General features: G+C 33.6%; 1 protein-coding gene across 2 annotated transcripts in view; it reads right to left on the reverse strand.

Moving 5' to 3' along the window:
• Positions 1–15,192, reverse strand: part of C3H2orf76 (chromosome 3 C2orf76 homolog) — a 96,266-nt gene that overhangs the window by 27,095 nt on the left and 53,979 nt on the right. For both annotated transcript variants that reach the window (XM_044666633.1, XM_044666632.1), the window contains exons 4-5: positions 11,757–11,794; positions 5,917–5,998 (exon numbers count right to left, since the gene is read on the reverse strand). In XM_044666633.1, the coding sequence (XP_044522568.1) occupies positions 5,917–5,998; positions 11,757–11,794 (120 nt within the window). The remainder of the gene's footprint in view (positions 1–5,916; positions 5,999–11,756; positions 11,795–15,192) is intronic.

Here is a 15,192-nt window from a genome sequence, read left to right on the forward strand (position 1 = left end):
TAAAAAAAAAAAAAACTTCTGGTTCTAAGTTATCACCAGGAATTCTAGATCCTTTTCATGGGAAAGCAAGTCAAAACATCAAGTATACAGGAGCACTCCTGGCTTCTTGTGTAATATTCAAAAGCTTGGGCGGGAAACTTCCATTTGTTTCCTCTACCCCTTTAAGACAACATTCTTTATAATAAACATATAAAACCTATCATCCATTCAGAAGTTGCTATAAAATCCTAAAGTCAATTCTAAAAACCCTTTATAAAATTTCAATTTAAATTATTAAGGCATTAAAATCTTCAAGGTTGTATACAATTATCAAGATAGAATAAAAACTTAAGGCATGGCAATTTCAGTAATGCATAGGACTTATGGGCTGTTTACAACTTAAAAAATGTTTAAGATGTTCATAAATGGTACAGATAACAGAATTAGATTAATACAGGTTAACTTAAAAAAACTAAAACCTTAAAGAAATCAGGAAATACAATAATATAAGGAACAGATTACAAGCAATGCAGTCAAAAAACCTTTTTACCAGTTCTAATATTTTTATTCACTATTTGGGAGTTATAATAAAATCATAAACAGAATTAATATAGCAGCCAAAACTTCAGTAGCTTAAAATGATCCAGTGCAACAGAAAAATCAACAAAACAACAATCAGCAAAATACAATAAGATACAGAGACTTTTTTTAAAAACCCATGCAGTCAGAGGTTTAAAATCCTTCTCTGGTCCAATTTTAATAGGGGACCTTAACCTTCTTCTTTCAGAACTAGATAAATCCAACCAAAAAATCAAGGAGGTAAAAAGAACTTTAGAAAAGTTTGATATGATAGACCTCTGAGAAAAAGGAAAAGAAAAAGAAAGAAATATATCTTTTAACAGTACATTAAAAAAATGACCTTATAATAGGATATTAAAAATCCACAACCAAATGCAGAAAAAAATATTGAATGCCTCTTTTTCTGACTATAATGTAATAAAAATTACGTTTAACAAAGGACAGCAGAAAGATTTAAATTAATTGGAAATTAAATGATCTTGTTCTAAAAAATAAATAGGTCAAAGAACAAATCAGAGAAATAATTAATAATTTGGTTAAAGGAAATGACAATCAGGAGACATCATACCAAAATTTATGGGATGCAGCCAAAGCTGTGCCTAGGGTGAAACTTATATCTCTAAATGCTTACATCAATAAAATAGAGGAAAGAGTAGATCAATGCATCGGACATGCAATAAAAAAAAAGTAAAAAAAGAATAAATGAGAAGCCTCCAATTAAAAACCAAATTGGAAATCTTGAAAATCAAAATAGTGATTAATAAAGTTGAAAGTCAAAAAAACCCACAAACATACACTGAACTAATAAATAAGAGAATGAGCTGGTTTTATAAATAAATATATATATATATAATAAAATATATACATATTAAATTAATATAATAAATACCTGGTTAACTTGATTTTAAAAAATGAAGAAAACCAAATTACGAACCAGTATCAAAAACAAAAAACTCAAAATCACAACCAATGAAGAGAAAATTAAAGCAACTATTGGAAGTTATTTTGCCCAATATAAGCCAATAAATCTGACAATCTAAGAGAAATAGATTAATACCTATGAAAAAATAAAATACCCAGGTTAACAAAAGAGGAAATAAAATACTTAACTCCCTCACAGAAAAATATGAACAAACCATCAAATAATTCCCTAATAAAAAGGTCCCTTAGTCAGATGGATTCACAAATGAATTCTAACTAACACTCAAAAGAACAAATAACTTCAATACTATATAAACTATTTGGAAAAAAAGGGGAAGGAAGAATTTTTCCAAATTCCTATTATGACACAAATATGGAACTGATACCTAAACCAGGAAGAGCTAAAACAGAAAGAAAACTATAGCCCAATCTCCTTCATGAACATTAATGCAAAAATTGAAATAAAATACTATTCCAACATAATCATCAGATGAGTTTTATACTAGGAATGCAGGGACAGATATGATATGATATATGATATGGATATAGTTTTCCTATCAGCATAATTGACCATACCAATAACAAAACCAACAGAAACCATAATTATCTTAATAGATGCAGAAAAAGTATTTGACAAAATACAATCCCCATTCCTTATAAAAATATTAGAAAACTTTAGAATAAATGGAGCTTTCCTTAAAATATAAATGTTCTATCTAAAACCATTAGCAAGCATTATCTATAATGGGAATAAATGATAATCCTTCCTAGTAAGATAAGGGGTGAAGCAAGGATGCCCATTATCACTGATACTATTTAATATTTTATTAGAAATGCTAGGTGTATTACAATCAGAGCAGAAAAAGAAATTGAAAGAATTAGAATAGACCAGTGGCTCCCAGACTTTTTTGGCCTATTGCCCCCTTTCCAGAAAAAATATTACTTAGTGCCCCCTAGAATTTAATTTTTTAAAATTTTAATAGCAATTAATAGGAAAGATAGATGTATTAATGTTTCTATTTTTTCATAAAATATAGTAAAGAAAAGTGTAATTAGAAACACTGAACTTTCAAATTATGAAACTATTTATTGAACTCAGAATAGAATGTAATACAAAAAAAGTTAAAACATTTGAAATCATCTTAATGAGAAGGATGAACCTGGGGTGCTGCTACCAATTTAGTAATCCTCGGCTCTATTTTTGTCAGCAGTAATCTTAAATCACCGTGATTGACTATTTGCAGTTGGTTTCTTTTTTGTTGTTAATAAATTGGTTACCGCACTGAATCCATGTTCCACTAAATATGATGAAGGAAATGCAATTAAGAACTTTTGAATTACATCCCATATTTCAGGATAAGCCGTAGGGATCTCCTTTTGCAAATGCACCTGTGGCCATCACCACGCTCCTGGATTGATGCAGCACCCACCAGGGGGCAGTGGTGCCCATTTTGGGAATCACTGGAATAGACACTGTAAGAGTTAAAACAGGAGCTTTGACAAAATAAGAGAGCAACTTTTAATAATTTAAGTTTTAATGAGAATATAATAGAGTTGTAAATTAATATTATTCCTTTAAGCCAGAGAAAAGAAAACTTCTGATGAGGAAACCTGGAAAACAGTATGGCAAGAACTAAGTATGGACCAACATCTCACACCATACACTAAGGCAAAGTCAAAATAAAAACTTGATCTAGAAATAAAGTGTGGTGCCACAAACAAATTAAGGGAACATGGAAAAGCTTTCCCGATAGACTTACATATAAGAGAATAATTTATGACCAAATAAGACACAGAAAACATTACAAAAAATGAAATGGGTAATTTTGATTACATTAAGTTAAAAAGTTTCTGTACCAACAAAGTCAATGCAACTAAGATTAGAAGGTAAACAATAAATTAGGGGGGAGGGGAATTTTATAGCAAGTGTCTCTTACAAAACCCTAATCTCTCAAATATATAGAGAACTGAGTCAAATTTATAAGAATACAAAGCAATTCCCAAGTGATAAATGGTCAAAGGGTAGAAATGGGCAGTTCTCAAAGGAAGAAATCAAAATTATTTATAGTCATATGAAATAATGCTCCCAATCACTATTGATTAGAGAAATATAAATTAAAACAACTCTGAAATGCCACCTCATAACTATCAGAGTGGTTAACATGACCAAAAGAGAAAGTGACAAATGTTGGAGATGTGAAAAAAATTGGAACACTAATACACTGTTGGTAGATCTGTGAACTTATATACAATCATCCTGGAGAGCAATCTAGAACCAGTTCAAAGGGTCATAAAATTATGTAGCCCCTTTGACCCAGTAATACTACTACTGTATCCCTTTACAACAATATTTTTAGCAAGTCTTTTTGAAGTGGCAAAGAATTAGAAACTGAGGGGATGTCCATCAATTGCGGAATGATTGAATAATTGTGGTATATGGTTGTAATGGAATACAATTGTACCATAAGAAATGATGAACAAGATGAATTCAGAAAAACTTGAAAAGAGTTTTATGATCTGATACAAAGTGAAGTGAGCAGAACCAGAAGAACACTGTCTATAGTAACAAAAATACTATACAATGATCAATTGTGAAAAACTAAACTATTTTCAGCAATGCAAGTTTCTAAATGCTATCTAAAGTCAAAGAAGGAACTGTTAGAGTCTGACTGCATATCAAAGCATGCCATCTGCCCCTTTATTTCCTTCAGGAGTTTTTTATTTGTTTCTGTAATATGTCTTCTGTCATGGCATGAGCAATATGGAATTATGTTTTGCATGAAAGCACTGGTATAACATATATCAGACTATTTACTACCTGGCAAAGGAGTGGGAGGGAGGGAAAGAATACGAATTATAAAATGTCAGAAAACAATGGTCAAAAATTGTTTCTACATGTAAATAAAAAAAAGGAAAAAGAAATTTAAGGGGGGAAAAAAGGAAGCTGAAATCTAAATATTTAAAATATCAATGAAGAGCCAGGAAACTGATCATAAAGTCTTCCATTAATGCTATTTTGATATTGTATGAATTGTCTCTCTCACTAGAATGCAAACTCCTTAATAGTGAGATTGTTTTAGGGGCTGCTAGGTAGCACAATGGATAGAGCAACCAGGCCAGGAGATGGGAGGATGTGGCTTCAAATCTGGCCTCTGACACTTCCTAGCTGGGTGAAACTGGGCAAGTCAATTAATTAACCCCATAGGCTTAGCCCTTGCCACAGTTCTGCCTTGAAACTGATACTTAGTATTAATTCTTAGAAAGTGTTTTTAAAGTGGGGTGGGCACTGTTTTTGCCTTTTTCCAATGCCTGACACCTAGGAAGCATTTAATACATGCTTGTTGATAGACAATGATTCATTTCCCCCTCTTCCCAGCAGAATTCAGTGGCAATACAAGATGTTTTCACTATAATTGTTATTTCTTGCAAGGGGGATGGAGGGAGTTCGGTGTCGAAGGTAGTGAATGTTTTTTTCCTCCAGAGATAATTTTGGTGTAAAGACAAATTTGCATCAAAAAAAATCAAAGAAACAGTTAATATACCTCCCTAAAAGAATCATAGAATCCTAGATCTGGAGCTGGAAGTCACCTTAAAGTCACCTTGTTTTGGTTCAGTGACTTGCCCAAAGTTACTCTATGCTTTCTACTGTACTTCAGACCTCCTACTACAGGCAAAGTCTAAGTATTCTTTAATTAAAACATCTAAGAGATTATAAAGTTGACATTATATATCAATGCCAAAAAAGATAACATGTGGCAAAAATCTTATAGTACTCAGTGGTCTCTTAAAGTCTTAGTTCTTTCTGTTATTCGATGATTTTTCAGGTGCAACTATAAATAGAATTATAGTGACATCTAATGGTCACAAAGCATGTCACATGTACAAGTTCTCCAGCAGTATTTCTATTAATTAATTATGTCCATGAACATTCCCAGTGAGAAATGAAAAAAATCAGAACATTTTAAGCGACACACACTATTCTCAATTCTAAATTATATTAAGCCTCCCTGAATGACTATCAGAAATCACAATTCACATTAAATAAACAATCTTATTTCATTACTCCACACTAGCTTGACTACTTAAATTTCTATCCCAAACATTGGTCTAAATGTTACTGATAAGAATAAGCAGACATGCTACTAATAACCTGTCAATCACTGAAAATTACCCTCTGCAAAATTCTGAGCATACCTTCTGAAAAACACAATTTGCATTCTGAACATTTGGTAAGCAGATACCTCCTACCCTCAGTCCAATGATCTGAATGTACATCATCTTCTCTCTTTTGCTTCCCTGAATAATTATCACAGAGTGTAAAGAGCATCAGGGATAGCATTTACTTTTCAGCAAGCTATCCAAACATAATCAGTCAGTCATCAGAATAAAGGCAAGCAAAGTGAGTACCACCTTCAGGCAATATAAATGTACTCTTACCAACTCCAGCTGCTTTCATAGTCCAGTCTTCTTTTAACAAGAGTCTGTCATCATCTTCTAAACTCAACACGAGTTCATTAGTCTAAAAAGAAATAAGTGAAAAAACACATTAATTTTATCAGCATTTCTAGTGCAAAAAGGGTTTATGACTAACTCTCATATTAGGTCAGGCCCATGGTCTATTATTCTATAAGATGCCAGGAATAAAGGAAGTATGTGAGAAAATGCCCAGCTATTCATGTACCTAAAAACTTGACTAAGCTAAGAAGTACTTAGGCATATATAAACTAGGATTTTAGTTTTAAATTTTCATGTGCTTTTGTGAAATGATATTCAGCAACACAGTAAAATTTCACGAACACAAACTCCACTAATAGTGCCTTTATGATAATTCAGATAGAACTTCTATTATTTATGAAGGGAAATTTTCAATTATTTGACAGAATAAATGGAGTCTTTAAGCAATGAAGAAGAATTAACTAATTACTTCATTCAATTACTTATTATACAATGAATTTCCCATAGTGGTTATGCACAGAACAAATCCATTCTCTTTAATAAAGCAGGTTATTTACAGGATCATAAGATGAACAACAGAGGGCTGGAAAGTGTTTTAGAGACCAACTGGTCCAATCCTTTTGATGTACAGAGGAGAAAACTGAAATCCAAAAAGATAAAGTGATTTGCCCAAGGACACACAGTATTAAGTAGCAAAGATGAGATTCAAACTGAAGTCATCTGATACCAAATCCAGCACATTTTCCACTGCTTCCTGGCCAGGCCACAATTTTTTTAACCTAATAACAGAATTCCAGCTATATTTACTTGAACATTATTAAATTTAATTTCTTTCAGTTATTTTATAATCTATACTTTTTCATATTGAGATTGGTTCCATACAATGGAACATTTATTCCTATCTCCATGTCTTTGTCTATGCTGTTTCCCCTTACTCAGCATGCCATATCCACTTATCTAAAAACTTCCCATCCTTCAGAGGCCAGCTCAAGTCCTCTTTCTCGGAGTGATTTCTCTCTTACCCAAATTCCTTCTGAACTTATTATGATTTCCACAATTCATTATTTAATTATCTGATTGCTTCCTGCATTTTTTATCACCACTGAATTTTAGCTCTATAGGGAATGCCTTTTATTTCTTTCATATCTGCCATCATGACTAACACAGTACTGTACACAGAAGAAGCACTTCATTAATACTTTTCTTTTTCTTACTGAAACAGAGATTTCATTGAGATAGGGCATTGCTGGCATAAAAACTTTTTTACCAATACTGATCAGCAACTCACTAAAACTTAGCATCTTTGGAGTTATCTGGGAGCACTGAGTAATTAAGTTTTCTTGCTCAGCGTCACATAGATGCTATGTCAGAAGCAGACCCAGAATCAGATATTCTGTTAGTCCCTTTATCTAACACAATACAATGTCTCTCTATTAATTATTCAATTATTTTGTAGTCTTTTTTTAAAAGATTTCTCATTCTACTATTGATTGAAACATTTCTCCCTCTCTGATAAGGATTTTCTAGTTGAAAGCACACAAGGACCTGTGACTTTGGGCTGCTCATGTAACCCCTTCATTCTCACAGGAAATTCTCTGAGACTAATGCATTGGAAGAAATTCCCAATCCCAATAAAAATAACAAAACCCTACAAATGCCAAGACTTTTTTATAGGTACTTATTTTGTATATAATAGAATAGCTTCCAAAAGACTATGACTGCCTAGAAGCTTAGCTTCTCTAATTTGAATTTCTTTTATGCAGTAAAAATATTTCTTTTTTTTGTTTCATTTTGTTTTTTAAACCCTTAACTTCTGTGTATTGGCTCATAGGTGGAAGAGTGGTAAGGGTGGGCAATGGGGGTCAAGTGACTTGCCCAGGGTCACACAGCTGGGAAGTGTCTGAGGCCGAGTAAAAATATTTCTTAAGTGAGCCTAAGGTCTAATTAATCAAGGTTTTATTCCACTCATGTTTCTACAAAGACAATTCACTACTATGAAATGCCCAATTTACAAACATCTCTCATGTATGAAGACTAAAGCTGCCCTAACTACAGATTCACTTCTTTCAGCTGCACTTGAGAGAATTAACTGTACCTTCCCACTCTGCTACTACCGAAGCTGGGAAGCCCTCTCAACCTAGTTCTTTTGAAACTCATAACTCATTTTCCCATAAAAGCAATGGGAAACCAGTATGTCATTGGTGCTACAGTTCAGTATTATTGGTTTAATTAGAAGTATAAAAGACTTCTATAAAATGAGTTGATAGTTTGGAAATGTAGTTCATTTGTAAATTAGAAAGTGACTGTATAGAGTATTAAAGACATAACCTAATTTGGCACATACTGTTAAAACATCATCTATCCAAAATTCAGTTCTCTGATAACAGTCTTCCAGAACAAGGCAGAGATCCAAGGAGTGAGCTAAAAGAATCTGTCAAAATGGATTTTACAAAATCCATTCACTAAAATTTACTATTTTGTTTATTGAAGAGCTTTTCAGATGCTCACTCACAAGTTACTATTTTACATACAGTTCCAAGATTGGTTGAGTGTCCGGTTTCTAAGCAAGTAGAAAGGAAGAGAGGTTACTAAAGTCAGGCACACAGAAAATAGCAAGAAGTGAAAAGGAGAACAAGAGAAGAGATAGAAAAGTTATAAAAGAAATAATTTTAAAACATTGTCTCTGGCCTTTAATATAAGAAGCAGATAATACTCATCGAGAAATCACAGAGGAGGGACAGCTATGTGGCTCAATAGATACAGAATCAGGCCTAGAGACAGAAGGTTCTGGGTTCAAACCTGATATTAGACACTTCCTAGTTATATGACTCTAGGAAAGTTACTTAACTCAACTGCTTACCCCTTACCACTCATTTGCTTTGGCACCAATAGTTAATTTTGATTTGAAGACAGAAGGTCAGGGTTTAAAAAAAAAAAAAAGAAAAGAAAAACCAGGGGAATTCACTGTATTGATGCACAGAAATAATCACTAATATTCATAGCACAAATCAGTTTAAATTATATTTTGCATATTCAAGAATGCTTGGAAGTATGTAGTACATTTTTTAAAGATTTCCAATAAAATAACTAACACAAAAAGTTTAGGTCAGTTATCATTAAAGTTTTATTACTCAGAGGGATCCATAAACCAAGAATTTACATCTCAGGATTATAGAATATGAGGTTTTATCTAGTCCAATACCTTCAGTTCAAATATAAGGTAAATGAAAACTAAAGAAGTTAAGTGAATGAAGGTAAGAGGTAGTAGCTTTGACAGAACTTGAACCCAGGTCTGCCTCCGTTTTCTTTCTTTTTCGTTTCCATGTCACAATCTGAACACTTAATTGTTTGTATTACATGTAGAAACACAATTTATTAGAGAAAGTTTGTTAGCAAACATTCACCAGTTTGTATACATACTTTCTATGGAATACTCTGAACATAAGTGAAGGTAACAGGCTCTAGATGATAGAGTTTCTAGATTCTGAATGTTAACCCTATAAGAAAAGCAGCATGAAATAATGAACAGAGAGCCAAACTTGGAATCAGGAATACCTGAATTCAATTACTGTCTCTGAGAGCTGTTGGCTGAATAACCCTGAGCAGGTCATATAACTCCTCAGTTCCCATAGGCAACTCTCTAAGACTACTGCACTGATTGACATTCCTTGCTGGGAATCCCCAATACCAATAATAAACAAAGCTCTGAGTCAAAACCCTATAAACACCAAAGCCTTTTTACTTAATTCATATATAATAGATTTATTTCCATCAAAAACTCTTGAGATTAAAAAATATATTATATTCAATGTAAATAACATATAGAACTATAATCAATTTCTTAATGATTATATATGTCAATATAATTTAATAATTCAGAGGGCAGCTAAGTGACAGTGGAGAAAGCACTAGGCTTGGAGTTAGGAGAACCTGTGTTTAAATCTGGTTTCAGACACTTCCTAGCTGTGTGACCCTGGGCAAGTCACTTAACTCGGATTGCTTAGCCATCACCCTCCTGTCTTAGAAATATTACTAGGACAGAAAGTAAGAGTTAAAAGTAATAATTTAATTATTCAACAACCTATGATTTCATCTTCTCTCTTATTTAAGAGAGCGTGTTCTAGAGTTAATGTGACTGATACATTTATCAACCTTCTATCATTCTGGTGAATAACCTCATCAAACTTAGCTAGGTTGGTCCTCAGGCAAAAGAAACAAGAGTCCATCACTGATCCTGCATTTGAAGTCTTTCTACCTTAAGAGCATCTGCCAGAGTTAACATTCCTCAGCATAAACTTTGAAAATCCAAGGTCCCCCACATGTAAAACCCAGTGGAATTGTGCGTTGGCTATGGGAGGGGAATCGGGGGGGGGGGGGGGAAGAATAATGTAGCCTTGGAAAATTTTTCTTAATTAATCAATTAAATAAAATTTAAAAAAAAAACAAGGTCCCACCTTCAGGCCACAAGATGGCATTCATCATGATTATTATTTCATGATGACATTGATGCAGATGACTTGGAACATTGTGCTGAATCTATTGCTTAATCTAGGCTCTGACCTGGGATTTAATTTTTTAAATTCCTGAGATAAGTTTGGTTTCCTATCTTTTGATTCTTCCATTAAAAATGGTGTAGAATCTACATATCTCCCTTTATAACATGCCTGTTTTTCTAATAAGTTAGCTTTTATTCAAAAAGGCTGAAGCAACTGTTTTTTACATGGTTATTTTGCCTTGAAGACAGAGATGGTGGCAATTTTATTTATCATACTGATCTTTAGTAGCATTAAAAACATTCTCTTATTTCAGTTTAGTATCCATGTCAACCCCACTCTCTTGCTTCACAGGTAAAATAGCTCCATCCTGTGGACTTTAAAGATATTATTTGCTAGACTGTTGAAAACTAGGCTATATTTTTGCAATTATAAGCAGAAATAGGTCAAATTGTCTTCTGATGATCATTTCTAGGCCACTATGCTTCTAGTTCCTGGAGACTTCTAGGTGCAAGGTGTCACCTGTGGGTGACATCCAATATATACAAAGATAATACTACGCCACACTGTTGTTTTTCTAGTAGTGCTGAAGGAGGTATACTGACTTAACCAAATTCTCACCACATTATCCTTACAATAACTGGCACACATTGGTTAGAGGGCAGGTTAAGTTCAGGAATAAAGCCAGAGAATAAAATGAGAATGCTCGGCTTATGTAAGGAACAAACTGATAACTTTTGCTTTATTAACGCACTAATCTATTTAAATACCAAGTAAGCCATTAAGTATTAACATACTAGGGTTGTAAATAGTTGTAAATGAGTTCCTGCATGTGAGTATATGTAAACCCTTAGAGGCAAGTAAGAAGACTAATATAGTGGAGCACTCCTTGTGTAGGCCAAGAATGTTTCTTCCCAACAATCAGTCACTATCCTCACCCTCCACACAATCTGGGCAATATTTAGGTCACAAGAAGCATATTACTTTTACTTGACTGTGTTCCAGACTTTTCTGTTAAGCACAAGTGTATATAGACTAATGAGGGATAGTAAATGGTTTTCTTTGCAAGTAACTTTAATGACATCAATTTTGGGTATGCATTTATTTATTTGTTCCATGTATGTGTAAATATACATATATATATTTACATACATATATACACTCACATATACATCATATACATAAATGTGTGTATTTCAGAGCCATTGTTAATGTTTTTCAAAAGATTAGTTCATAATAAGATAAGAAAATAGAAAATCATTCTTATATTATTACTAAATAATCAGTGCCACAAATAATAAAATTCAAGCATACACCTATCAAACATACCTTTGATTTGTGCGCCTGATGAATAATCTTCATTTTATCTGAAAAAAGAATAAGATCTTATTATAAATTATTGCAATGGGTTTTTTTTTTATTTTGCAAGGTTAGAAAATTGAGAAATCTGTATGCTTGCCCTTTCTACATAAGGAAAATAAAACTGAAAAAGAGCAATCAGAAAAATGACAGAGTTTATTTTAAAATTTGACACACTGTAAAACAAAATGACTTTTTCAATTGTTAGAATTCTGAATCTATAAAAGTATTTTATAAGGCTTTGTTGGATCATGTATTTTTATTACATGAAATATACCACTACTTTAACCCAATTCTGTGCATTTTCCTTAGAATAAGAGATAAATGAACAGCACTGCTTTCTCTTATCGTTTAAACTTTAAAATATAGGAAGAACAAACAAACAACTCCAATTTCTGCAAAAAGCTTTAAGATATAAATAAGATATAAAAACACAAGTGATTCAAAACTGTTTCACTATAGAAATATTCACAGTGCACTGAGCGCACTGAAAAGAGCGTTACTAGAATCAACTAAAAAACTAGTCCAAACAATTAACAACTTTAGAAAAGTTGCAGGATATGAAATAAACTCACATAAATCATCAGCTTTTCTATATACTACCAACAAAACATAGCAGAAGAGATAGAAAGAGAAATTCTATTTTTAAAAACTGCAGACAGTATAAAATACCACATAAAAGGATTATATGAACACAATCACAAAACTCTCTTCCCACAAATAAAGTCAGATCTACTGGAGAAATATTAATTATTCATGGGTAGGTTTAGCCAATATGATAAAAATTACTACTACCTAAATTAATTATCCAGTGCCACTTCAATCAAATGACCAAAGAATTACTTTATACAAAAAAATTAACAAAATTCATAGAGGAACAAAAAGTCAAGAATATTAAGAGCATCAGTGAAAAAAAGGGGAAGGAAAGAGATCTAAGTAACAAGTCAAACTACAAGTGGTAATGATTAAAATAATTTGGTCCTGGATAACAGATAGAATGGTTGATCAATGGAATAGATTGGGTACATACTATTCAAGTAAAAGACCGCAGATACCCAGTGTTTGATGAACCCAAAGAACTAAACTACTGGGACAAGAACTCACTTATCTGACAAAATTCAGTCTGACAGACACTACACATAGATCAACATCTCATACTGCATATCAAGATGAGATCAAAATGGATACATGATTTAGATATAAAAATTGATATAAGCAAATTAAGGGAACATGGGGGGAAAGGATAGAGAAGATGATGGGAGGTAAAACGGGCAGTTTTGATTACATCAAATTAAAAAGGGTTGCACAAACAATACCAATACAACAAATAAGAAGAAAAATAGGAAAGTAGGAGGGGTGGGGTGGGAGGTGGAGAGGGATTGATAGCAAGTTTCTCTGATAAAAATCATATTTCTCAAATACGAAACTGAGAGCCCGTTTTATTTTTTTTTAAAAGAACCATTCCTCACTAATAAATGGTAAAAGGATATGAACAGTTTTCAGAAGAAAAAATTAAAGCTATCAATAATCATATAAAATGACTAGAAATATGTTTTGTATGACTTTATATACATATAATGAGCACCATATTTCTTGTCTTCTCAGTAGACAATTATTTTTTTATTTTAAAAAGAAAAGAGAAGCAGCTAAGTGGCTCAGTAGATTGAGAGCCAGGGAAGTCCTAGGTTCAAATCTGGCCTCACACTCTTCCTAGCTATGTAACCCTGGGCAAGTCACTTAACCTCCATTTGCCTAGCCCTTACCATTCTTCTGCCTTGTAACCAATTCAGAGTATTGATTCTAAGACAGAAGATAAGGGTTTTTAAAAAAAGTAAAAGGTGAAGAGGTATTGTAGATGGGCTTTTAGAAAGGTAGAAGAGGTATAGGAGAATAGTTAGCTGGGATGGAAGGATCATCTGAGGGTTTATTGAGGGTGAGGAAACATGGACAAGGCTATAGGTAATAGAGAATGAGGCAATAGCCAAGAAGAGATTGAAGGTAAGTGATGGAATGGGGATGACAAGAAGGGACAATCTGTTGGAGGAGATGAGATGGAATGAGATTGCTTGAACAGCTGGAGGAGTTAGCCTCAGTAAGGAATAAGGTCACCTCATCATGTGAAATAGGGGTGAAAAAGAAGGCATATAAGTGATAGGAGATAAGAAAGAGGAAATCTAGAATGTCCTCAGTTTTTTCTGAAACATAGGAGGTAAGGTTTTCAGCTGAAAGGGTGAGAGAAAGGGGAGTCATGGGAAGTTTGAGGAAGGATATAAAAGTTTGGAATTGATGCCATGGAAAGTGCAAAAGTGAGCTGATGAGGGAGGGAGGTAGTAGGATTGCCTAGCATCAGTGAGGATATGAGCTTGTAATGGACCCAATCCAGTTGTATCATTTTCCTTCACCTTTGTTCAACAATATGTGTTCTTTCTTCATTTTTATTTCCATCCTCTAGCACTGTATTGTAAATGTATTATTTACTTCAGAAATGTTGAACCAGGGGCAGCTAGGTAGCACATTGGATGGGGCACCAGGCCTAGAGTTTAGGAGGATATAGGTTCAAATCTCATCTCTGGCACTTTCTAGCTGTATGATCCTGGGCAAGTCACTTAATACTCTGTGCCTAGCCTTTGCCTTTCTGTCTTAGAATTGTTAAAGAAGGTAAGGATTTTTTTAAAAAAGTAGTATTGAATTGAAATTAATATCTATTGGATATGGATCCGAGATAGTGGAGTAGCAGGAACCAGCATAGTGAGCAACACCCCTCTCTCCTCTTCAGAAATCCTCCAAACAGATCTAGCAAACACACTAGATTGAATCTTAATGGGGGGGGGGGAGGAAGGGAGTCATTTTTTCATCCCAGGTTTACATAGGGAGACAGAGAAGTCTGTGAACATTAGGATGGGGTCTGGCCAGGGGCATGCTATAAGTATGAAACACTCCATCACATAGGAGAGGCCCTGCAGCAGGGCAAGAATAGGTCCCACACCCATAATGGGGCACTACACAGGAAGAAGTACCACATGAAAGCTTTTGTGCCGAATTTCCAGTTCCTGGTCACAGATCCTGGAGCAAGGAGAAAACCTATCATTACTGTGCATAGTCTTCAATGGTAAAGAATACTAAATTGAAGATCTTAGGCTGTGTATCAAGAGAGGCGGAAATTCAGAAGCAAACAGCAGTCATATGGTTCAGAAAGTAGGCTGAGCAAACAAAATAAGGATTTCATCATAAAGAGATATTATGATAAGAATGCTTAAGCTGAAAGCCCAGAAAAAGAAAATAATTCCAAAACATCTATAAGTAAAGCCTCAAGGAAAAACATAGATTTGACCCAAGTTCAAGTATAATTCTTGGAAAAGATGAAGAAAGGAAAAAAAGAAAGAAAGAAAGAAAGAAAGAAAGAAAG

Source organism: Gracilinanus agilis, chromosome 3, assembly GCF_016433145.1.
Source record: "Gracilinanus agilis isolate LMUSP501 chromosome 3, AgileGrace, whole genome shotgun sequence".
NCBI classification, from domain to species: domain Eukaryota; kingdom Metazoa; phylum Chordata; class Mammalia; order Didelphimorphia; family Didelphidae; genus Gracilinanus; species Gracilinanus agilis.